Genomic DNA, 27511 nt, shown 5'->3' with positions numbered 1-27511 from the left:
AGACTTTCAAGTCAGTAAAAGTGTGTTGCATGTGATAATTACATAGGGGTACAGCAGACAACCTGGAATAGCTCAGCCTCCATAACTCGATGTTTAATACTTACTTACTTTATTTTTGAAGCCAAACACAGAAAATAATAATCCTTCTGAAGTGCCATTTCCCATTACTACTTGGCAGCCTTAATTTCATTCTATCTTGTAAAATGCTCTCTGTAAATTCTGCTAAAGAAACACAATTGTCTTTAAAATGCAGCTAAAACATGTGAGGGTTAAAAGTAACTTTTTTTCCCATAAGTGTCATTCTCCTGACTTAGAATTCTTTAATGGCTAGTGAGCAGCACAGAACTGAAAGTATTTTTAATTTCAGTGCTTTGTATATTTACAGAGGAATTACAACAAATTTCTACACTTTATCTACATTTTAATAGGTCAGTGTGAACATATGAAGTGTATTAAGGTGGACTGCCTTACTTATTAAACTTACGTAAATTCGTCAAAAGCCCTTAGCAGTTGTATGCAATAGGGGCTGGAACGCCATGCATGATTGAGGTCATGCATCCAGCCAGTTTGTAAGACGATCCCTCTGTACTGAGCCATCAGCCATCCTTAGCATAGGGGCGCACTCATACACGCATTCCTGTCAAGTCATCTTGTGAAAGGCTGCTTGCTTCCAGCTTGGCTTGAATGTGCAACCTTAATAAAACTCACTGAAGTCTGAGAGAAAATAGCAGTTCTGCTGCAGATAGTGTAGGGGAAAGAGACTGGGATATGCATATGCAGCTGACTAAAGCAGGCTACATGCTGGACTGTAACAGAGAGGAAACAATAAATCTTAACTACTATGCAATAAATAATCCCAATTTTAACTAAGGAAATTATTCTCATAGTGATTTTTTTGAAAAAAAGAAACAACTATTTATCCAAGCTTGATTATTTAAGTGCGCTTCTCCACTCCTTTTTTCCAGAAACTTTACAGGAAATTAAGAAAAAAAAATAAAGAAAGGAAGAAAAAGTTTTTCTAAGAGTAGGAAAGGAAAGTAATAGTAACATGTCAGTTTTCCTTTCCTTTGCTTTCCTGGCAGCACTTCTTGCTCACATAGGCTGTAATACTCAGCGTCGGGGTCCAGAAGCCAGTGGGAGAAGATTTAACCGGATTCAGCATGGGCAGTGCACCTATACTTTCATCCTGCCAGAACAGGACGGGAACTGTCGTGAAAGCACAACAGACCAGTACAACACAAATGCTCTTCAGAGAGATGCTCCTCACGTGGAACAGGATTTCTCTTCCCAGAAACTGCAGCATCTGGAACATGTGATGGAAAATTACACACAGTGGCTACAAAAAGTAAGTGTTTCTTTTTTCAGTTCTAACTGAATGGATATATATATTTATTTTATTATTATTATTATTATTATTATTTTTTGTGGTGATACTTATGCTGTTCATAGTTTTCATGAGTTTCTATAAGAAAGGAGTTTAATAAGGATTTAACTCATTCATGGCTGAGTAGGGGAGAAATCTCACAGCCAGAGTTTACCTTTCTAGTGGTATTGCTGTCAGGAGCAGAATTTTCTTCACATTACTGAAAGATGCAATTTCTTAAAGCTTTATCTCCAGAGACCACCTATGTTTTGTGAGCCAGTGTATACAAAAATATACCAGAGACTCTTAGGACAAAACTTACTAAGTAGTCTTATAAACTCTACTTACAGTTCACAGATTCAGAGCAGATGTCATGCAGGGTACCTGCTACTCTGACAGCAAAAGTGTACATTTAAAAAAATCAACATTCATAGGATCTGTGTTAAGAATATCACTGCTCCTCCAGAAGTAAACCTCGTGATTATTTCACCCAGTTAATTGATGGAAGGAAAGAAACAAACAAACAAATAAACAATAAAAAAAAAAAAAGTAAAACAACATATATGCATTCACACTTCTAAATCATCAAAGTAAAACTTTTAAAATGTGTAGAGTACACTGGACTTGAAACAGCCTGTTTTAATTTGTTTGTGTATTCTTTCATAGAAAGGGAAAAATGGTGTGGAAGGTGTTGCAGTAAGTTAACAGAAACAATTCTTTTTAAGAATTTGTGCTAATTTTCTAATAAACTTTCCAGTATTTTGTATATGAAATGAAGTTTGGGCCAGAAAAGACTTAAATATTTAAATAGCTTTACTTGTGTGAGCAACTCCATTTACCTTAACAGGATTATTCACTTGAGTAAAATTACATACCCTGAAGGATCATGTCTATGCCTTAGTAATGGAAATGCCTTGGGATAGTTGACAAGTAAAAATAAATATATAAACAGCCTTTGTGTCTTATTACTTGTAATATTCCTATTCTTATTCTGACATTTTGACCTGGCAAAACTTAGAATATTGAGCAACTGGTGATGCAACTAGTCATGTAAGATGGCACAAGAAAATTATTTTATGCACCCATTTGATGGTTATATGATTTAACTGTAACACAAGTTCATACTAAGAACAAACATCAATGAAAAGCTAATAAATATTCTACTGGGTTGGCTAAAAATTCATATTAGCATATTTATTGTTAATTATCTCAATTAAAAGTCCAGCATACAAGATAGAAATATGTTAAAAAACTTAAACGATCCTTTCCATCCCCCTAAGCCAACTAAAATCTTTAAAGAGAATTTTCTGTTCTCTTGGTAAATTAATTGTGCTCTTTGCATATCTGGTTCTAGAAAGAAATGACTTTATCCAGTAAACATGTGACTATAAAACAAAATATAACCAAGCATTTATTTTTTTCAGACTACTTTTCTCATTATTTAATATCTGGGTCTGCTTTGGGGAATATAAATCTGGAAATGAGGGGATGTCTTTCGTAGAGGAAAGCATTTCTTAAGAAATTATTTTACTGTATCTTGGGAGGCTGAGGCAAGCACCGAGAGAGGAAAATTGTTATCTGTGTTTATGTGTGCACATGATTTTGCTTGAACAAATTGCCTGCTGAATCATGGTTATGAGACTTCACTTATTCTGTATTTGTCCACTAGAGACTGAACTAAGATCACTGTTTCACTCTGAACTGAACGAGAAGAAAAATGAGTCTCTGGAGTGTGTATGCCTGAGTTAGGGTTAGTCCTCTCACACTTTGGAGGGAAGTGATTGAACAGGTAGGAAGCTCAATGAAATGGTTTTGTATTTGAGGACTGTTTTCTTTCTCAGTGATTGTAAAACGGGTTGTGGGCAAAACCACCCCTCCTCCTTCCCTCCCAGCCCCCAGCCCTCTGCTCCCAGGGTGTTATGTGAAGCTAGGCTTGTGCATATACCCCCATGCATCAGCTTGCCCTGGAATGAAAGGACCTGTTACTCTGTGTGATGGAGTATGGCTCACTCTGAACAAATGAGTCTGATGCAGCTCCATTATAGCATCTCTGAATACTGCATATGCTTTGTTGTTGTTTCCATTACAAAGCATCTCAGCCATAACTCACTTCCTTTCAAAAGAAGCATAATGCTTAAGTGTAAATGAATACATTATGTAGCTATCTTGCATCTCATTTTTATAGTCTGTATTTACTGCCCCCCAAAAAACTTTTAATATCAGATGTAATTAGTGTTACACTAAGTAGTACCCTAAAATGTACCTGCTGTAAACAAAATAAAGATTAGTTAGTAGTTATAGGTCTGTGACTGGAAGTGAATAGTTATAGTAAGAAACAGTGTTTGTATTTCAGAATATGAGATATATTCTGACTTACATGAAAGAACAATGTGCATTATGCTATAATTATGCTACATAATATATACAACTTTCATTAAAATTGTATATAAGCATTGTATGGCAGAGTGAATTATTTTCTTTACACATATGCTAGCCTTCAGTATTTAGTTAAAAAAAATGTGAAAGCATAATTTGTTTAATAAACTGAATAGCATTTTAACTTTAAATGGTTTTCTGGTACATCTAACTAGCAAACTAGCAGATTTATAGAAGCAAAATAAGTTAATAAGTTTTTATTATTATTATTATTATTTATTTATTTATTTATTTATTTATTTTAATAGACTCTCACCCTCAAAACCAAAAGTGCTTCTTTGATGACCTACTAGCTTGATTCTAGATAAAAGTGCACTTCCTTGGGGAGCTGATTATAGGCAATTAAGTTCCAGCCTTGTCCATTAGCATTTGCATATCTGCAGTCAGTGTAACCGGGATTGGCTGGCAAACCAGGGACACAGCAAAATGCTCTGTGCAGAAACTGCTCGGAAGAAGATGACTTGGTAAACATTTTTAGAGATTTTCCTAGAACTGTTTATTTTAATACCGGATAACTTTCCCCATTGTTTAAGCTTGAGTTTCATTTCTGCAATATGTTTATACTAATAGATCAAAACAAACAGTTCATCACATTTTCTTTCTTGCAGCAACTGACTGGCACACATGATACTGTTTGGTATTTAATTGCAGTGTCTAAGTATTGCCAAAGAGCAGTTACACGAAATGTTATCATCATGTCTTGCTCTGGAACTTTCTCTTAGCTTGGTGAACTTATGGTATCGATGAACTCAGTATACATGTACTATAGCTATATAGATGGGTGTTTCATATACTTAGTCAAAATAATAATAATAATTGCTATTGCCATAGAAAGTGAGCTTTACATGATCCACTCATTCCTTTTTCTGATCCTTACCTAAACAGAATATCATAAATGTTTCAAATGAATGCTTAATCTTATACTACAAGGAGCTAACACAGGCATACAACCTTGAGTTGAAAGCAAACCACAATTATTCTGATACACCAGTATCCAAACTTAGATTTCTTTTTGATTCTCTCTGCAAATATTACTGACATTACAATACTTAATCAAAACAAAGAATCTTCAGCTTTAAAGAATCCTTCAGCTTCTCTTGCCCCTTAAAGTGTCTGTGCTGTCTCCAGATATAAGGGAAGAAGTACAAAATGAAGATTTGGATTCTGTCATTAAAGAAAGAATTGACGTGCAGTTTTTCTGGGCTGCCTGTATCTATCTCATAATCTACTTTAAAGTTTATTGTCCATGGCACCCTCAGTGCTCTCTATTGACTCACATTTTTCAGAAATAACACTCACTCGGGTTTCAAATACCTATAAGGTAATTAGGTTTTGAGGGGTACCAGTCACTGCATGGAAGAAACCAGCTTCTGGAAAGATTGGTGTACTCTCACTGTGTTCTGTGGCTCCATTGAGAGTCTGCTGCCCTCTGTTGTCTTTGCCAGCAGAGCCCAGCACAGCAGGCTCATGTATGAGGAGTGGCTGAATTTTGCTTTGGAATTTAATATGCTTTCCTGAAGTTGGGAAGATTGCATATAAGACACTCTTGATGTGAAGATGTGATAAATTGGAGCAGAGCTTGGCCCAGAGTGGCCAAGGTCTAAAAAGCTGTCATAATAAGCTATGGGTGTTGCTGGAAGACTGGCCGAAGACATGACACTCACCAATACAGTTAGATCATGCTTCACTTTTATTTCCCAAATAGCCTGACTCTTATAGCAGTTTAGCAGGGGCAGATAATGTCTCACACAAGATTATTGGTCGAAAGCACTCAGACAAACAACTGCAAGAAAACAACCCCACCTGCAAGAAAACAACCCCCTTGTGATTAGCAGTCACGTAGATCTTGTCCTTGAAGGAAGTGCCAGCTGCTTGCAACAATATTTTTAATTCCTCAATTGGGCGATAAGGGAACATCGTTATGGCAACTCCTTGTAGTCGTCTTGGTAGCTTGGTTTGCTCAGCTGCAGCAAGTCATGGCCTCCTTGCTGTTTCAAAAATTCCTCAACATATGGGAATAATCTAAATTAATATAGATATGGAAGTGGCGATAATGAGCCGTGCAAATTTGTGTCACGTTGAAAACAAAACAAAAGAAAACAAAACAATATTTCCCAGTTAAACTACAGCAAGAAACAGTAAACAATCAATTTTATTAGTGGATATGCTTAATCGGGCATTTTGTAATGTGAACTTGACATGTGACCTTGACGTCTACATAATATTTGGATATTAAGTGTAATCAAAAGAGATCCATGATGAGCTCCTGTTAATTTCCACAAATAAATCAGACCATTAGATTTGAAATCTGCTATTCATCTTGTATAAACATTACTAACAGGACTACAGAAGAAATAGCTTTCCACTAAATCTTTAATTTTTCAAGGTAGGCCATGACTAAAAGGAAACATTAAGAAATCATTATCTGAAACTGGCCACTAACCTACCCGGGGTTCAGCTTGAATCTGTATTTCTTGTCTAGACCCAGAGGCTCTTAATTGTTCTAGGTGCTCCTTTTTGCCTTGAAGTCAATGAATTCTCAGATCCAAAGCAAAGCCTCATCCTAATGAAATTTAAAGTGTCACTTCCCACAGACAAGCTGTAGAGCAAATGGAGGGTTCAAAAAATGGGATACTTAAATAGTATGTACTACTTAATGAATAAGTATATGTCAAAACTAACCTTAACGAGCAAGTATAAATGTATTGAAACAATCTGGCTCTAAGAAAATTCACATCTGTCTAAAAATAAAATTGCCTGTTTACCTCCAAAAAGGTCTCATGACTGATAATATGCCCGCATTTCAAAAGCTTTTTCATGAAACTGCTGAAGTCCTTGGGACGTTCTGAGAAAGAGGCAAGACATCAAACATGGAAATGCCTGAAAGTGTCGCTTTACTGACATTTTTTTTTAAGAGGTAGAAGAATCAGAGAAGTATACTGAAGGCCAATGGCATATGTTGCCACATTTGGTAGCAAATGACATAAAAAATATTTCCCATGCTTGGGCAGAAGGTTTTATCATAATGTGCAGTAGAACCTGACTGTGTTTGTTTTCAGTGATGACTGCTGTAATTAGGAACTTTCTGGTAACAATAAAATATTACATTTATTAGTCATCAGAACTGTGCAACCAACATGCCCAGTGGGAGATCTCATTTGGAACACTGAGAGCTTTCCTAAATGAAGCTGATGTAAAAGTAAATGATGTGTCATTTCAAGGGTGCTGAGGAACTCATTGTTCCCATTCTCTTCTGTGGTTTGGAAGCTGTCTCTACTTCAAAGTGCTGGGTGCCTTGGAAAAAAGGCCCATGTGGGAAAAGTGTAGGGCTGGGTATTCTAGGCCTGGATTATTCCACCCAAACTTCTGGCCAAAGTCCAGAGATAACCAAGATAGGTTTTTCTTTGCAGTAGGGAATCTCTCAGCTCTGCGTCAAGAGACAGTAGCAGGCCCAGAGGAAGAGCCAGCCATCCGAACCATCCCATGGAAGTCCCTGCTTCTCTTCATGGACTCCAGGGAAATCCTGAACAGCTCACTTCCTGATTTAAATACCTCAGTTAAGTGGGATAGATTTAAGCCTTACTCCCTGTCCATAGCTGTAGCATAGACTTCCCTTGTGGCTGCAAGGAAATCATAAACTTTAAGTATTTCTGTTTCCCTTTTCTAACACAGATATTGTAGTACTAAATTTCACAAGGCTGCTGGGAGGCTTAATATATATATTTTTGTGTTGCTTTTGGAGTCATTCTGGTGGAAGACATTTTGTGCTATTAGCAGTTTATGTATGGTAATAATATTTAGTGAAATGTGTTTAGAGAAAGTGATGTGAATTCAGAAACTCTTTTGAAAGGAAATCTATTTTAAAATGTGTAACTAAAGTAGTTAAAAAGTAGGCAAATGCAGTGAATATGTGTAATATTGAGTATATGTTTCAAATTACAGTTGAGTAAATGGTTTATATCTGAGGACAGCTATATTTACTCTGTATTAGCTATGTTCTGCTAATTGTGGGAAAGATTCTCATTCTTACAGTATTCTTAAACACACTCTAGCAGCTACAGTTCCATCCTGTTTCATTTAAGGTGAATATAGGACTTCAGCTCAGTCTTGCCACAGATTTTGAGGCAGACTACTGAGGAACGGATAGTTTTTCAGACCTATTGCTACCAGAAATTTTGAATAAACTTGTCATTATCAAAACTGGGCTTGACTGTGTGATTTACTGCAGACAAATCCTGAATGGTGAAGATAATTGGCAACCTGTTTGTATCCATTTCAACTTACAATGCAGATTAGTTCTTTGCTGTGAGTTGCAAACAAGGAAGAACTAATAAATGAGGACCTTCTAGAACCACTGTCATGGTTTTAGCTGTGCTGTGAACCTCACCTTCAGCACCAGCAACCCAAGTGTCTTGAATAAACAGTTCTGGTGTAAAAGTCTTCCCAGTAGCATAAGGATTTCCTCTCGTTAAAGTGTTGAAGTTTGATCAGGAAAAGGAAATTGAAATAGTATCATATTTCATAGGAAGAGTTCTTTTTCTTATGAAGCAAGCTGTACTTTAACACAGGGTTATTCTTGTGTAACCGCATGTGCATATTTTAGACAGTGTTATGAAACACTACTGTGGTGAATACTCAGTCAGAAGGGTAACTTAGAAATGCCATAAATTGCTGCACGTCTACACTACATTCTCATTAAAGTTTGTGCGGAAAGATCAAGCTTTGCTATTCATTACCTTAGTTGAGAATCAGGTTAATCTCAAATAATTTAAGTCACTCCTACATTGGGATAAGAAGCCTGCCCAGGGACTTGCACCAGTTTAATTAACCCTTTTTAAAACTGATTCAAGTTAAACTAGTACAACTTTCTTGTCTAAATATGACCTAATAGTGGGGCTCTGCTAAATATTGTACTGTCTATATGGGCATAGACAGTCAAAGCATGACAGATATTGGGTCAGCTGGAAAGATGCCCAAGTTACATTACCATGCATTTAAAAAATTATTTTCTTTTGGGATTAAAACAAATCAAACCAAAGAAAAATGAGTTGAAATAATTTTACAATCCCTCTGAGGAAGTCATATAGGAAATCAGCATTCTATTAGACATTGTAGCTACATGAATAAAGTTTCTTATATTTCCTTAACTCGCTTCTAGCAGCGAAAAGGGAAGGGAAGGGAAGGGAAGGGAAGGGAAGGAAGGGAAGGGAAGGGAAGGGAAGGGAAGGGAAGGGAAGGGAAGGGAAGGGAAGGGAAGGGAAGGGAAGGGAAGGGAAGGGAAGGGAAGGGAAGGGAAGGGAAGGAAAGGAAAAAAAAGTAAAGTAAAGTAAAGTAAAGGAAAGGAAAGGAAAGGAAAGGAAAGGAAAGGAAAGGAAAGGAAAGGAAAGGAAAGGAAAGGAAAGGAAAGGAAAGGAAAAGGACAAGGAAAGGAAAAGAAAGGAAAGGAAAGGAAAGGAAAGGAAAGGAAAGGAAAAAAAGGAAAAAAAAAAAGAGAAAAATCTACTAAGAAAAGAGGGGAACAATTAGAACTATGATAGTTTTATAGTGGAACACATATGTCTTTAGTAAGATATTTTAAAGGTCCGCCATACTGTAGCACATAGTCAGTCATATGATCTGTTACTATTCCCTTCTCAAACGAGAGAAATAAGCTTGAAAGTGTGGATGCAATTTTACTTGTAGTTGGAAAATCTGGGTTGAAGCTCTATCAGTAAAAAGTCCTGATCCCAAATTGTGTAAGAGTCTGAAGAAGTTCTTTGCCTTGGACACCTCTCCCTGGTGCCTGAGTCTGTGCATACATGCATATATACATATGCATGCGTTTGATTTTTGGAGTGAGTGGTGTCAAGGTACACAAAAATGCTTTTCTAAGTATCGTGGTTTAAATCCATTTCTACATTTTATACACATTTATCTGCTGTTGGAGGTTTTGTTTTAAAACAACCTTCACAGCCATAATTTGTTTGTCTTAAAGAGGAAAACATTACTTTTTATATGGTGGGGAACATTTATAGTTTGGGCTAAATACCTACTTCGGATACCACCTGGAATTGACCTGTAGGTTCAAAACAAACAAGCAAACAAAACAACACACAAACACACATCACACACACACAAATAATAGAAAGATTGATAGCAAGATAAAACCTTGCGTATTATTCATTAATTAATTCTGTGTGAATGAGTCCTCATACTATGCTGCTTGTAAGTTATGTGTGCATTTGACCTTGTCCTTTTGAGATTGCATATGAAGCAAGAATTTTCACATATTCTGGAAAAAATATTGGATCCAAGTACTGCCCATCCCATATATGTTTATGTCTTTACGTGTCCACTGCAAGACAAACCTAGTTGTGCTTTTTGCCTTTACAAATCAAAGTGGTGCATGGCATCTTACTTCTTTAATAGGACCTTGAACATAACTATACAGTTCTAATTTTTCCTCACATCTTCTGGGAATTTTTATTTATCAGAATAGCTTCTTGCCATTTGGCACGTTTTGTCTAGTTGTTTTGTTGCAAATCATGTACCAGGCTTTCCTTCTGCAATAAGAATGTGTGGGGACAACCAAAATCCATTTGTTCCAGTCTGAAGAACAAGTTGAACCAAGATTCACTTGTTCCAGTTAGCAGAACCTTCTTCCCAAGGCTTTGGGTTCTGGCATGCTTTCCCCTCTCTCTAGACCAAGGAGGTGGATGGGCTTGAGAGATTACCCTAAAGATAGGATAAACTCTAAGTATCCCTGCCAGGAAATGAAGGCAAGACTACAGAGGTATGGGAGAACTGAAGAGTTGGAGCAGATGATCTTAAAAGGTAATTTATCTTTTTGACAACACAGTTCCTTTCACACTTCAGCACAAATGATCAAATTGGTGCTAATCATTTTTGAATCTAAAAGCTATTTCTGTTGCAGGACAATAATACCAGACTGATCCTGCCTACATTTACAACTAAATTTCCTTTAAAGGCTATCTGTATGCAAGAGGATTTCTTGAAAGATAGTACCTATGTTATGAAACTTCTGCCTTAGGAATCACATCATTTTGGAAGCCAGGCTTTTAGTTTCCACCTCCTGGAGGTTTTACAGACAAAAGAACTAGCATCATTTGGGTGCACCTGCCCCCTATTTTAAATGTTACAACAAACTTTCAGCCATTCTTAAAAAAAATTCCAGCCTTGAAAATTCTGTTCTTACTTCCTGACTGTGGGTTAAAAATAAATAAATAAATTCTCAATGTGTAAATTTACTATTTTGAGATATAGTTTAACATTTGACCTTTTATACATTCAAAATCCTCAGAACACATATTAAATATGCACACAAATCAAAGCATAAGCCCTAATACAACCTCCAAAGAAGATTTTACATCTATCTGCGTGGTAATTATAGACTTGCCTGCCCTTTGGTTCATATTATTTATGGATGTTTTAAAGTTGTCAGATGATGTTTATAAAAGTTTATTTTTCTTTCTGAAGCTTGTCTGCAAATATGGTCTTGCACAATGCAGATTTAGGGGAAAATAATGTTTTAAATGTTGATCTTGTAATTTTTCTGAGCATTGTATTGAATGAATTTTCAGCATGGATTTCACCTATAGCTCTACTTAAATGTGCTGATTTTCACTTTCTTACATTCAGTTTCAAACAGATTCAGCAATAACCATCTGGGAGTTTCAGTTTTCATGCAAAAGTCTTTTGTAGGAAGGAGAACAGTATTAAATAGACTCCCCTTTTAAAAATTCTCTTATCATCTCAGTACGTGGGTAACAGAGAGAGTGAGTAATATGGTTATTCACATGCTTTTTTCTGTTCTGAGTCATGTATTTGTCTGCAGGAGGACAAGGACTTTCAGATAATTATCTTACTTCTCAAAAAATAATATTTTCTATGGAAAATCTATTTAGGGATGGTCTGATAGTTCTGAAATCTCATTGAAACATTTTATATAACACCTGATCCTCTGAAGTCTCCTCCAACACCAAAAAAAAAAAAAAAAAGAAGACTGCTAGAACATTTGAAAATTGGCCATTCATATGTAGATAAAAGTAACCAAAGTGAGGATTTAGGATCACTGCCATTAAGTACTGAGTATATTTATATGCGTCATAGTTAAATATTTACCCTCTACAGTCTTAATTCATCAGGAAATTCCTGTGGCCTTCTAGGCCACATCAGCAAGTCAACACAGTAATGGGCAGCCCCCAAACCATGATGCCTTTGGTGCTGTGCCTGGAATGCTGAGGATCTGCTTAAAGCGAGAATTGCTCAAAGAAATGACTTAATCTTTTCCTGAATGAACTATTTCCCTTTGTTCCTTGGCTAAGACTTCATACTTCAATCTGTGTGTGACTTACAATAGTAGAGATTAACAGTCAAGGGCCGCCTATCTTTCCTGCATCACTTCTATCCTGTTAATGGGAAAGGCCACCAATGATCAGTTAGAAAGGTTTTGTGTTACTATTTTTGTAAGGAGGAGATACAGACTGCACAATTCTTTATCACTTTAGCCTGTTAACTTCAGAGGTGATGATTAAGGTTGTTTTTCTTCACATTTTTCTTGAACGACCCAGTTCAATCTCTTGGCTTTTCCAAGAATTCCAGCTCATGTCTTAAATGTCCTTCTGTATATTCCTCTGACATCGTTTACCTCCATGACATCAGTATAACTCAACTATGTTGGCCCCTGTCTTCATGTAATTTCCTTAAGAATTATTTTTACCTGTTATAGGTACAGAACTTCTATGCAATTACAGGTACAGGACTTCTATGCATCATTTATCTTCTTATATAGGAAGTAATACAGCACAAGATGGCTTTGCCAAGCATGAGACTGTTAGTATTTAAGGTGAAGGATGATTACAGCAAAATAAATTCAATAATCATTGGTAAAAGATAATTTTTATAGTTTGATCTGCTTGATGAAGCACTGTGCCATTCACTGTACAAAGCTCTATCACGTGACTCTGTTTGCACCCAAGAGGTATTCTGTTGAATGTTGATTTCAGACCCTCAGAAACTGAGTCTTGCTGAGAAAGCTAGCTTTGTTTCACACTCTACCAGTACGAAGCCAGTACATTAGTTAAATCTCTGCCTCTCACTAGCAAAATGCTTCCATCTCATTGCCTATGTATGTAGTCCTCTCTAAAGACAAAATATAGTGCTTGGATAAATCACATAAAATATATGTGATGAGTTTGTGGGTCAGGTAATCTGCAAATGAAATACGAACAGTTTTTTCAATTGCTTTTTTGTGGCTTTGAATTCCATAACATATTTATGGCACAGGTGACTCCCAAAGAATGGAAAATGAACTTGTAAGCATTGACTATCATACCAGGGAAAGTGTAAAGTGCCTGGACCATCTGGTATCAGTGACAGAAAGATGGCAGGAGTCAACTCTCCAAAAGATTGTGAGGGATATAGAAGAGATGGGAGTTGGGGGTGACACTTAGAACAAGAAGCCTGCACATTTAAAATTGATAGAAGGATTCTTTAGAAGACTGACAGAAAGAGTTAAGGTTGCTGTTGTAATCCATAAATTTCAGTGCTGCCTAAGGTAAAAACAAAACAAAACAAAACAAAACAGAAACATGTCAATAAAACATACACAATAGAATAACTTGTCCTGAAGTGATGGAAAAGTCTGAAAAATTGCCCTGGTGTACAGCATGTTTAGTAAAATGCCCTGAAGCAATGTAGCTGTAAACTATGTACTGGCTGCATGACCTTATAAAGATCATAATACAGTATACTAATACTAATACTATATAATAATATTATATCAGATACTATATATTTCAGGAGTAATACAGTTAGATTAAGAAATAAATCATTATATATGTGGAAGATTCTATTTTAAATAAAACTTTTTTTTTTTTTTTAATACTAGAAAGTATATCCTTTTAAACTTAAGAATATAAGAACAAAAAGAGATGTCAAGGGTTCAGCAGCAATTTTTAACAAGGAAACTATGAAGTCTGCAAGTTTTGCTGGTTATTAAGATATCTGAAATGCTAACTGTCCCAGGCTGAAATGCTCAGTAGAAGCAGAATGCCATTTGTGGCAGTGCGTATGGTCACCAACATGTTACTCTCATGACAATTCTTTTACTACCATCAATGACAGCTTCAGAGGTGAGGTTTGCATTTGATGCATGTATTTGACCACTAGGTGAAGAAAACAATTTACTAACATCAAGCAAGTACCTCAGAGAGTTTGTATGAGCTAGAGTCCAGAAATACTAGAAAAACATTTGCCCAGACATGTCAACTACAGATTTTGGCAAGATCTAAGGACTCAATCCTGAAAGCACGTTTAGAGTTGATGGTACTCTTTCCACAAAAAGTTTCTTACCCCATTAAATAAATTTATACAATTTCACTGTTGGGGAGTATTATCACAAACATTTAGTTATGTTTCAGTAATGCTGGACTTCAACAGAAGGTAGAACTGAATGGGAATTGCTCTGTTACTCTACACCAGCACACGTGTTTTATGCTTTTGAATAAGTAGATGAAGATGGAAATTCCAGAGACTTCCTAGAGTAGCCTTCCTATAGCGAACAATGTCACCATAATTCAATGCATCAAAAAGAGGAATTATAGTTCCTGCACAGTTCACATAGGGGATCGTATGACCTTAGATATCTTTTTTTGTCAGTGAAAGATGACATGCACATGACAGCACATGCTGTACAGGCCACTGATAAGTCTTAAAAACATTATTAAAGTAAACTTTTTATTTATACAGGGAATTAATAAATTTTTTTGTTAATATTAATATTAATAAGAATCAAGTTTTTGTGCAATGTATTTACATATTGACTTTTGAAGTGCAATGGATGGACCAACACTAAAAAGAATTACAAAATTTAACACAGACAGAAATAACAAAGATTTGTCTGTAATTTGGGTTCTTAGAGCTAGGATGCTTGATTATATTTCTTTAATGCTAAACCAACAAACCAAAAAAACCCCACCATTTGTTACCTTATACCATATCGCCTCACAGTGCTCCCTGCAAAAAAACTATGAGTTGTAGAAACAACAACAAAAATGCTTCTTGAACCAGTATTAAAAAACAAAACAAAACAAAACAAAACAAAACAAAAACAAACAAACAAACAAACAAAAAAAACTTAGTACTCCTACACATCTTGGAAACATTTAGTTATTTGGACACTGACCCCATGAGGTATTTCCTAGAAGCAGAATTGAGCAAGACTGAAATTGTCACACTATTTTGGGCATGAAGATATGCCATGGACTCTTGATGCAAATATGAACCAAAGCGTTACATCTCTTCCTTTTTCATGCATTTTTGAAGACTACTTCAATATTTTCATTCATTATTTCACTACCAAGATCACAGAAATCTCCTGAAATTACCATTGACATTTTTTGGTTCATTGACACTAGAATTAGCATTGGTTCTTTTTCTATGGGCTGTAACTCACTATGATGGAACACTGGAAATGTGTTTTAGGATAAATTTTCCATTTGTATTCTTCTTAATTTTCAGGATGACTGCCCTCAATGTTAGTTAGGTTAGTGTGGTTCTAAATGGTGTCATGTTTTCACTTCCATAGTAAAATCATTCTGAAAGGTTATAAGCAAGCTGCAGCAAGATTATTTTTAGAATATTACTCATAATGCAATACAAGCTTTATATTGTGAGACAGCTCCACATCCTAAGTCATAATTGCTTGGTGATTTTTCTAACAGAGTAGATATTAATTTTGTTTTTTTTTCTTCCATTTTGTTTAGTCTGGTATTGCTATCACGTGTTTTCCAGGTGTTGCTACCATGAGCCCCTTACCAAAAAATATGACTAGAAAAAACAATATCCTATGGGAACATAAACCCAAAGGAGGTTTTCAACACATTCCACAAAATCAAGCCATTATCATTAAATAGCCTCAAGAGGACTACAAACTTCAAAAAAATGGTCTCTTGACTCTCACCCAGAGTGTGATGTTAATGAGTTCCTGAGTAGCTTGCCCTGATGCTGCTCAGAGTGAATCAGTGGTAAAGTGTGAGTTCAATTCCTGTCCAGGAAAGGGCATTTCCCAACCTCAGGTCCACCCAGCTGAAGCTAATTCCTTTCCCCTTCCTCCCCACAGAGCTTCCAGGGGCAGCAGAGGTTCTGGGTCCACTTCTTGGTGCAAGCTCTCTGGAGCCAAGTACTTCAACACATCTCTGCCTTTTTGTAAAGGGATTTCTTAACGATAAGGGACAAACCTCAGTTCTGTCCAGACAAAATTTCTTGGCAGAACAGGAAATTCCCAGAGGGCCAGGAGGAATTTTAAAGGGCTGGAGGGGTATGTTGCAAAATGCTAGCCTGGCACCCATGGAGACTGAAATCTGTTATTTATAGTAGAGCAGAGGCAGAAAACAGATGGTGTAGAGCCTCACAATATGCTCTACAATCCCTGCATTGTGTCAGCATAAATTTGTGGGGTACCACATCAAGGACAGGGTTGATAGTACAGTCTCTATTCCTAGCCACTTCTTCCCTTCACATGCCTAGAAGTGAACGATACCAGATAATGCCATATGCAGTGTCATTTTGTAACGCAAAAAGACCACTTTTAGAAAGACCTGGAACAACACCGTAAATCAGAAATTGTGTCAATGGTATCAGTGGAACAATGCCAATGTCAATCTGCTGCAGCTGAAAGAAGGCTCAAGCCCAGCCCATGAGAAGCAGACAAACTTCAAAAACAATTTTTTTTTTGTTGCTCATTTGAGGACAGGATTGTGTGTACAGGCTCTATTATGTGCATAGTCTTCTCTCAACATTACCCAGGCCTGAAAGTGGGATGCACATGCCATTAGAACAATTTAATAATGATATTTTGGGCATTTCCATTTTTGTTCATATCAAAAAGAATACAACTGCAACTCTGCCTGTAAGATTTTTTCTGCATTGCTCTTTCCAGTCCCTCAAAACACTAAAAAAGAAGCAAGATTTCTGTTGGAAAGGAAAGCCTGAAACTGATCTGGAAGAGTATTTGAATTTAAACCTAGTTTTGGTTTCTATGTGGCCTGTATTTTCAGGGGCCATTTGAGTTTTTAAGGTTTCCTATGCTGAAGCCAGACAGGAAATATATCAGTTTATTTTGTTTTAAAATAGTGAAATCCTTATTGTTGAAGTTTTCAGCAGATTATTTAGGCATTTCTTTGAGATATTTCTGGGACAGAATTGCTTGATGGCAGAGGTAGTCTAGCTAGAAACCTTTTAATTAGAAGACTTGAAACTTCACGTAAAGGTAGCAATGTGTTAGGCAATAAATCCAAATCAAAATTTTGTAGTTTTCAGACAAAAGGTTAGAATTCTTGACCGAGTAATGTCATCTGACTTGTTTTTATCTATGTATTTATATATAATCTTCTTTTTATTAAAAAAAAAAAAAAAAAAAAAAAAAAGGAGACTTTTTTCGTAAACTGAAGGAAATGTCACTGGAAAATATTTTCCTTCTGATAGAGTATCAGCAGACTGCTACAAAGTGACTGCTTTAACACAGACTTAAGTGAAAGTAGAATCAAGTTCCAGTATTATCTTGGGGTATGAAGGAGAAGCCTAAGTGCTAAGTGTAATATCTATGTCCAGGCACAGCTAAAATGTTAGAAAAGGGATACACTGTATTGGTGTCATCCTGTTTATCTGGGAACAGTTGCTTCTGCAGTTCCTTTGTGTGTGTGTGTGTGTGTGTGTGAAAAAGATAGAGAGAATATGCATGTGGAATGTTGTTGATATAGAAAAGATTATGCAAACTGTTCCCACTGAACTAGAGACATGTGAGTTCAAAGAGAACTGTTTGTAACTTTTCTTCTACTGCCCTCGTTTTTGGTTTAATTAAGACAAATATTTTAGCTGGCTAATTTAGCTCATGCTAAAGGACAAAAAGAAAAAAAAATGCTTAAGAGAAAGTTCCTATAATTCTGTAGTGGAACAAACAAGTATATCCATATTGAAGGTATGGTAATAGTGGATTGATTCATGTGTAGTAACATACATGAAATACCTATCTGGATATTGCAGAGATGATCAGAAAGCCAGGGGCTCTTTTCTTCTGAACTCGGTGGAGCCTGCTTGTCTCGGCTGATTTATTTGTCATCCTTCTGGCATCCTCTGATGATGATGCCTATTAATACTGTATGCCAGTCACCAAGCCCAAGTACATTTTACTTTTGTGTTTCTGTGCTGCAACTTGATGACAAAAAAGCTTACTGTGCAGGTGATGAGATAAATTGTTAAAAATGAGAAGAACCACTTGAGTGGTGGAGTGTTCCTCCCCATTAATTCACTCTCTTCTTCCTTGAATTTTTAAATTTCTTATGTTTTTCTGCTTCTATTATCTTTGCTAACAAATGATGAAATGCAGATATCTGTGATTCTTTCATATTGTGCTTTTTTTGCAAAATGATTTATTAGAAATGTACATTACAAACAAAATTTGACGGTTAACATCTTCCTCTGGGATTTCTTTTGTATACATAATAAAAGAGTATGCCCAATCCTTAAATCTGAAAGTTGTGTTGTATTCCTATCTCTAAGCAAGTAGTGAAGGCTTTTGATAGTTATTTTAATTTCATATAACAAATAAAAAAAATAAATAAAACACTTGTCCTTCACTATTCATCACAACTGAATAATATGGATTAAACAAAACATGCAATGGAGCAGGAACACATAGGTTGTTAACACAGGTGAAATGCAATTACAATAAATATTTCAAGGACTTTTTGCTTGGAACAAAGTTTACCACGTTACTGACAAACTTGATTAGAAATTGTTACAATGATTATGTTTCAAATTATGAACAACAGTTTACTTATGTTTTCTGATGTATATATAAAGCATATACAATGAAATTTGAGCTATAATAATGTCAAAGACAGAACTTCAAGCAATTTCAGTGCAGTCAGAGCCTCATTTCAAACACTGCTGATTTCCTTTCTGGCATTATGAAAGAAGTGGTGTTCATGACATATGTTCAGTGCATATATCTGTTATAACTGTCTTTACTATTGACAGAGACTCAATGCTTTCTTTAAAGTCTTGCTTTCATTTCTTAAATACTGGCAACAAATGTTCATACTTCTATAACCTGTACTCAACATGTTTTACATCAGTGAAAAATAAAAAAAAAGCTTCACAACATGCAGAAGTTTTGGTGATGGCATTCATTTTGTTTTCATTATCCACTGGAAAATCCAAAATGCACAAAAGGCATTTCTGATACTTGAGAAATCCAAGTATAGCCTACAATAAAACTAAGTGAGTAGAATGGCTTTGATATAAATCAGCAAGGCATCTGGATGCTCGTGGTCACCAATACCTCATTCTCAAAAAAAAAAAAAAAAAAAAAAAAAAAAAAAAAAAAGGCCATTTATTTTTCAAAACCTGTGTCTCAGGATGCCAATCTAGAGGTGACATTGCTGAGAGTTTCAGCTTTTCAAATAATAAAAAGAAAACACATTAAACACATTGAACCACAATTTAAACCAAGTTGTATAAACATAGAAAATAGGCTTTTCATCCAGAGGTGCTGCTTTGAGCAGTGAAACCATGAGTTTAGTTAGCTCTTGTGCAAACCAAAACAAATTTTTGGGGTGCTCAAACTTATTTTTTATTTATTTTTTATTATTTGAGGGTATAATATCCTCAGACTTCTTATCCATTATGCTAATATAAAAATGCTGGTGGGTAGCTACTGCTGTTATATGGAAGACTTCCTGTATAGCTGGCTCCTAGTTTTTCATGCCTCGTTTGCTATGACCTGCTTTGACAAATTCACCCACCTCACTGGAATGAAAACCAGGCCAGCCAGAACTATTGTGTTCACGCACACAAATTAATTTGCTCATTAATTTTTAAAAAATACATTTTATTTATTTTTTTTTTTTCTTTATTTTTTTTTATTTTATCTTTTCTCTTTTTTTTTTTTTTTTTTTTTTTTCTTTCTTAAGAAACAATCTCTTGTCACTAGGTCTATGATAGATTCTACGATTCTATGACCTGAAATGCAAAGGGGTAGCACTGTGGCGCAGTTTATCCTCAGCACCATCCATGTAAAAGCCATACCGTTTTACATCAATTTCTGTCTGCCAAATGAAGAGCGTCATTTCCTCATCTTAGCAAGTAAAAACCTTTCCTGAACTGAAAAAAAAAAAAAAAATAAAATGCTGTGTTACAGTCCGTTGCTTCCCATTTCCCATTAGTCTTCCCAAAAGATATGAAAACCTATCTAACAGCATTAACTCCTAAGTTTTTAACATGGAAAGTAAAATCTGAAAATTGCTGAAAGTGCCTTAAAATGTCCTATATAATTTATTAGCAACAATATCACTCTCCCATTGGGGTTAAATGTGATGACAGGTAAAATATAGAACATGTGCTGCCTTACATGAATCATACTAAGAACTTATCCGAATGATTGATGAAATGTATAGACCCAGTATTATTTGACATAAAGAATGTACATTATTATTTGACATAAAGAGTGTACATTACATCTCTTTGTTTAATCACCAATAGGAAAATCACACAGTTTTACTGTAGTTTTGAAGCACTTTATAATTTGTTTTCCCTTTAATACGTGTCTTTGACATTTAGAACTATTTTAAGAGCATCATGTGCATTCCGAACATGTATGTGAGGTGGAAAATGTAAAATCTGATATCAAAAGCTAGCCTTGGCTTCAGGAGGATAGGTGGATGTTTAGTGTTGTTGAAAATCTGCATGTAGGTTAAATTTTCAAACATGGCTAGCAATCAGAGCACACAAATTTCTATGCACATCTCTTAGGAGCTTCAAAATCAATCTAATCTTCTTTTGAAGATTAGACCTGTAAGATGGCATGTAGGGTAGCCTTGAGATTGATAAGTCAAGAAAGGCAACAGAGTTCCACATTGTTATCCAGCATGTAAATTATGGAATTTTCCATTGTTTTTTATTTATTTATTCATTTATTTATTTATTTTTGTCTTCTAATCTTTATAAGGGCAAAAACAGACATTTATCAGGACCTCTGAACTCTCTACTAGCCTGGAATTTGTGAATGAATCTGTCATATACATGTATGTACCTAAGGTAAAGTTAATTCATACATACGTGTATGTTCTGCTAATACCTTGGTCTATTTACTTTTGAGATACATTTTCTTTGACTGCAGTAGGCCATGCACTTGCATGTCCCAGGCTGTCCTGGAGACCTGCAGCAGAGTTGAAGGACAGGCACTGGTCTGCTGCAGGCTTTGGTGGGAAGTTGCCTCCTTCCAGTATACATCAATAGAGTTGCTTCCACATTTTACACTGGCAAGCTGAAAGCAAAACTTGAACTGATGAGTAAGATTAATTTTCACTGTTAAAGTTACCAAAAGGATCCAATTTGGATCAAGTTTGTGGTAGCAGAGCTCTAGCAGAGGTAGTGGAATAATAGCAGAGATTAAATTGTTGTATAGTGGTTACAAAATATTAATATTTTCAAAAGGGATTTATCTCTAGGCAGAGCTTTGGGCCAAATTCCTCAATGTTCTTCTTGTGTTGCTTCATAGAGATTTTATCTTTTGGTTCCCAAGCAAAACATCATTCACTGCAGAACAAATAACTATGACAATATGGGTATCTAATCGGTATTTTATGAGTAAAACTGATGTTGCTGCATATTTGTCTACAGATTATGTAGTTTTCAGACACATAAAGGACAGGATTGAGCTTTGCTATACAACTACTATATGCATATTTCCAAATTTAACACATATACTATACTGTATACAATTTTAGTTGTCTCTTCATATGTTTCCATGTGGTTTCTACTGTAGGTCTTTGAAAGCTATGTTCATGTAAATATTTAGAATAGCATACTTTTGTTTGATTTACAGTTTTTCCCCAGTGTCTTCTAGTTTGGAAAAGCCAGCTTGTTATGTCAAGCTGCTATCTCTATCACATAGCATGTAAAGAAATTAACTATTAAAAACACTTAAACTCAAACAATAAGTTCGTAAATATGTAAGAAACATCAGCAGAACAGACACTATACAAATGCTGAGTAAGAAGCACATTGAAATTTCTGTAGGAAGAAGGAAAGATAAGAAAATTCCAAGTAACAATGTTATAATGTCTGAAAAATATGGCTTCAAGCAGATTCTTGATTTAAATTGCCACCAACTTCAATGCATGTTTGCTTTCCATTTTGCTTCTACTTATGTTTTCCATTTGTTGCTCAAGATATTCATAGCTAGCTGCATGGCTCTTTCTTTGGACAATATCTATAAGGACTTATATGAAGACAGCTAGAAAATTCCTTATGAAGGCATTCAAAGATATTTATGTTGCCTGGTATTAGGGATTATGGTGACAATTGAGTCTGTGGTTGTGAATACAGTCTGAACTAATAATCATTACTCGCACAGGAGATTTTGATAGTTACTACAGAGGAGCTTTTGTATGATGGTAGTCTAAATTCTGTTGAGGCCAACTTTTCTTTCAGAGACTCACCATGCTAGGCAGGGTCTGAAAATGTGATAGTTTCCTCTTATTTCAACACCAAGGAGGATGAGGAATACTTTAGCATCATTTAGTATAAGAAATTTTTTCATATATATATAAAGCTTTTCACGTTCCAGTTGTGATCCAGAAATACCTACACTGTGTTAATTGTGCATACCATTTGGTAGTCAAATGAAGAAAGGGTTATGTCGCATCCAGGAATTCATGAGTGCTCAAGCAGAAGAATATTGAATGAGACTCTAAACACTTGCAATTTCAAATAAAAGACTATATATTTGGGAAGAATCATTTTACCATATTTTGTTTACTATTTACTGCCATGGAATATGAATATACTGACTTCAGAAATAACTAGTTGTGTTACAAATGTGAAAAGGAATCTCTCCAACACAGGCGAATCTGTTTGAAAGATGGCACAATGTTAAAGTCATTAGAAATAATATTGATGTCTTTGCAGTTAAACAATTCTTTCAGAAAATATGTGTAGTTTTTTGTTGTTGTTGTCATCATTTTTTGTTTTGGTTTTGTTTTTCCTGGTTATAGTAAAAATTGAGCCATATAATAGTTCTGTTGTAAGCACTAAGAATTTTATTTGTAATGCAGGTATTTTTATCCATCATACTAATACTGACCTCTATTTATTTGAGAACAAGTTCTAGCTCTTAGCAACACAATTTTAGTTTAGTGTAGTTTTCTCCTGTGATTAAGTGCTATTGTTCATCTATCAGATTTGGAGAAATTAATAAAGTCATTTAAATCTTGATTTTCCTATTCATCACACAGAATTATAGAATCATACAATGGCTTGTGTTGGAAGGGACCTTAAAGATCATCTAGTTCCAACCACCCTCCCATAGGCAGGGATGCCACCCACTAGATCAGGTTGCTCAGGGCCTCATCTAACATGGTCTTGAACACCTTCAGGGATGGGGCATCCACAACCTCTTTGGGCAACCTGTTCCAGTGCCTCATCATTCTGAGTGAAGAATTTCCTCCTAATCTCTAATCTAAATCTCTCCTCTTTTAGTTTAAAACCTTTCTCCCTTGTGCTGTCATTATCTGACCGAGCAAGAGTCGCTTACCATCTTTTTTATAAGTCCCCTTTAAGTACGGAAGGACCACAATGAGATCACCATGGAGCCTTCTCTTCTGTAGGCTGAACAGCTCCAGCTCTCAGCCTTTCTTCATAGGAGAGGTGCTTCAGCCCTCTGAGCATCTTCCTGGCCCTCCTCTGGACCTGCCTTAACAGATACACAACTTTCTTGTTCTGGGGGCTTCAGACCTGGATGCAGCACTCCAAGTGCTCACAAGGGCAGAGTAGAGGGGGACAATCACGTCCCTTGACCTCAACAGGTCATGCCTCTGTTGACGCAGCCCACGAAGCAGTTGGCCTCATCTATCAGGAGGTTATATAGCAGTAAGACATAAACACACACAGAGCAGAGTAGCACTGCTGAATATTCAGAACAACTGGAAGATCAACTGGAAGATATATTGTGAACAGGAAACAAGAGTTTAAAGATAGGAAGCATGGATCTTTTTATAGAGAAAAACATGCTTTTATTTTATTTATTTATTTATTTTTTAACAAGGAAAATACTTAGCAAACAAACAAACAAACAAAATAAATTCTCTTTCAGTGTAGTCCTCCATGTTTCTAGTTAGCACTTTTATGTACTTGCTGATATTAATCTGATCGCGGATGTTCAGAATTAGACTAATTAGTCCTGTCCCTATGATCTTATCTGTCTAGAAAACTTTAACTAATATTAACACTTCACATTTTCCTTTTAGTTCAACCAAGTTCCTCGTGTCTTTTGTCATTTCTTTAACAAATCATTAACATTGTACTGGTATCATTATTTTTATCATTGTTATCTACTAAAATATTGCAGAGTTAGGGAATTCAAGGTGAATTACTTTCATTGCATTACCTATGTGGAAAAAATGACAGCTGTGTAGGATATATGAAAAAGCACATTCTCTTTGTTCACCATTCTTATACTTCTCCAATTATCTCAGAATTTTAATAGTTTACCAACTAAAAGTACTACTGAGGTAAAACAGCTATTTGGACGATCTTTCTTCTTTCACAGATCCTCCATATAAGAAAAAGCTCAACATGAGTCAGCAGTATACACTGGCAGCCAAGTGGACAAACCACATTTTGGTATGCATTAAATACAATGTAGCCAGCCAGTCAAAAGAGGTGATTATCCCACTGTGTTTAGTATTGGTGCAGTCTATCCATGAGTACTGTGTGAAGTTCTGGGCTCCACAAAAAAAAAAAAAAAAAAAAAAGGATAGTTAAGGTACTTTAATGCATCCAGAGGGGGAAAACAAAGCTGGTAAAAGGTCTGGAAGGGATGTCCTATGGGGAGAGGCTGATGATGACTGGTTTGTCTAGTCTGGTAAGAGGAGGCCAAGAGGCAACCTCATTGTTCAGCTTCTTGGGGAGGGGAAGTGGAGAGAGAGGTGCCTGTGGAAATGAGAGGTCCTTGGTAAATGATGACAGGATATGGGGGAACGGCACAAAGCTGCACCAGGGGAGGTCGAGACTGGACATGAGGAAAAAAATTCTACTGTGAGGGTGGTCAAACACTGGGACAGAATTTCTAGAGATATGGTTGATGTCCCATGCCTGTCAGTGCTCAAGAGACATTTGAACAATGCCCTCATCAACATGGTTTAACTTTTGGTTAGCCCTGAAGTGGTCAGGCAGTTGGACTTGATGATCTTTGCAGGGTCCTTCCAACTGAACTATTCTATTCTTTTATTTTCTCTTCTTAACAATAAGAAATATGACAGCAGCTGTATGGAGTCAAATCAAAGCTATGTCCAGCTCAGTATGCTATCTCCAAGTAGGATGTGTAAAGAATAGTACAAAAATCATGTTTTTTTATTTTATTTTTTTAATCAAGAGTGTGAGAACTCAAAACCATGGGGATATCAAAACTATCTCAGGGATGCTTTAAGCCAGATTTTGGTTTCAACATAAAAGTAAAATATTGGATTTCACCTCCATGTTTGAGGAGGTGAAATGGGGACTTGTTCAGTCCCAATTTGAATGAAAATATGTTGTGGCTACTCTACTAAACTGATAAATGTATATATATATATATTTCTTAAATTTAATGTAATGTAAAAATTGCATTAGAGTTTTAATTGGGGATTTTTGGAACATCTTGCCTTTGTCAAAGTGCTTGGAGATTATTTTTCAATGATGGTAGATTCCTCTTCTATAACCTCATGTTAAATAACCGTCTGCCCTTCCCACCCCCACCCTCTACTTCACCCCCCCTCCCCTCAGTTTCCATAGAAATAATTATACGGAAAACAGAAACAAAAAATTATTCAGTTTTAGGGCCATACCTAAATATCTACCTGAGATTATCTATAATTTTCTACCTTGTCATCACCTAGTTGACTTGTTTCTTTCTTCTTCGTACTTTTTTTATTTATTATAACTATTTTCTTTTCCTTTGATCATCTGTTATAGATGACTTTCCAGTTCTTATTCTGTTGCTCAGGTAGTTTCAAGAAGATTCCAATATAGTTTCAGTTTGATCAGGAATTATTATTTGTAATTGTCTGTGAAAGGAAATGCAGTCCTGGCTCAGAGAAAGCCAGTCTGAGCTGGCTTTGTGCCTCAGGTCTTGGATTCCCTGAGATCCCAGGGTGCAGAGGAACTGGAGTGCCTAGGAGTCAAAACTGACCCGGAAACCTTGGAACTTGGATGCTATGGCTCCCACGAGCTTCAAAACTCCTAGCTTCATGTCTGTCCAGGCTGAATTTGAGCCAAGAGCTTGCTAACCTTGGAGGACCTAGGAGTCCAGACCTTTGCAGCTGGCAGTCTCAGGACTTTCTGGGTCACAGGTCCTTGTGAATCCATTCAGTTGCTCTTTGCAGAACAAGGAGCCTGTAAAGGATGTCTTTGTGTTGAGCTACACCAGAGCCTGAAAATGGAAGTGACAAATGTTTCCTGGAAATAAGGTTTGCATTGCACCTTGCATTTGAGCCCAATTCATGAAACACGCCTATAACAATTCTTATAACACTAATTTGGAATTAAGGAGAAACAGTTTTGGAGTGTTGTGTGTGTTAACCTGGGGGACCACTGCAAATTTCTGCAGGTTATGCTCTTGGAAACACTGATATATGGAAGAAGAACATTTGAGGTATCTTGTGATGGCTCCAGAAGTTTGTTTTCAGCTCTTGTTCCAGATTTGCTCTAGAAATCAAGACACTTCCTTGATTTTTTATGACCCCAAAGTTATTTTCATATAAGGGTATATGCAGATGCGTGTATAGTATGTGAGTATGTGTTTATGTTGGAATTCTGCAACAATCATAATTCTACTTCCCCAAAAATCAGCTGGAGCTTGGCAACTGATTTCAGCTAAAACAAATTAGATGTTCATTCAGAAATAAACAGACATTTTTGGCAAGTTGAACATGTGTCTCTTTGTAATGGTTATGAGGCTTGCTGATTTTTAAATCTGGAATGTGGTTTGTGTAATTTACAGACATAAACCAAAATGAAAAAGAGTTCCAGAACAAAAGTGACAAGGTTGCTAGGGTTCCAGTAATGTGGATACTTACTGGTTTGGGTTATTGTTATTACCAGTATTTTTTTTTTTCTGTGTAAAGAAATAAAATACATCTCTAGTCTCTGGATACATATGTAGAATGTTATCCTTCCTCTGCATTTTGGATTATCAGAATTTTATGTGTGAGAAATTCACTACTAGTGATAATGTCATGATTCAAGTTCACTTTTCACGTTCAATGAAATAGCTTCCAAACATTCCAGTGCTTACCATACCTTAATATTTCACAGAATCATAGAATCATAGAATTGTTTGGGTTGGAAGGGACCTTAAAGATCAAAGATCATCTAGTTCCATCCTCCTTGCCATGGGAAGGGACACGTTCCACTAGACCAGGTTGCTCATGTGGTTGCTCATGTTCTTGGGTATGAACTATACTGGTTTCTTTATTGTGCAATATCTGGGTTAAGAATGGTATAGGAAAAGTGTTTTTTTTTTTTTTTTTTTTTCCCCCAACATTTCCTATATTTCTTGCCTGAGGAGCTTCTGAAAACAGTCTTTTTTATCTCTGAAACTTGTTGCTGTTTCATCAGGTATCGAATTTTCCAAACCTTCCAGTGCATGATCTAATAAGAACAACAACAACA

At 36.0% G+C, this 27511-nt stretch overlaps 1 protein-coding gene across 1 annotated transcript in view; it reads left to right on the top strand.

Annotated features, from left to right (window-relative positions):
* The first annotated feature begins 655 nt into the window (after positions 1–655).
* Positions 656–27511, top strand: part of ANGPT1 (angiopoietin 1) — a 200943-nt gene continuing 174087 nt past the window's right edge. Inside the window, exon 1 of the mRNA XM_032183404.1 lies at positions 656–1345. Coding sequence (XP_032039295.1) covers positions 1049–1345 — 297 coding nt within the window. The 5' untranslated portion in view covers positions 656–1048. The remainder of the gene's footprint in view (positions 1346–27511) is intronic.

Source organism: Aythya fuligula, chromosome 2 (assembly GCF_009819795.1).
Source record: "Aythya fuligula isolate bAytFul2 chromosome 2, bAytFul2.pri, whole genome shotgun sequence".
Classification (NCBI taxonomy): domain Eukaryota; kingdom Metazoa; phylum Chordata; class Aves; order Anseriformes; family Anatidae; genus Aythya; species Aythya fuligula.
The sequence above is the reverse complement of the archived record's forward strand: the minus strand, read 5'-3'. Positions and strand labels throughout refer to the sequence as shown.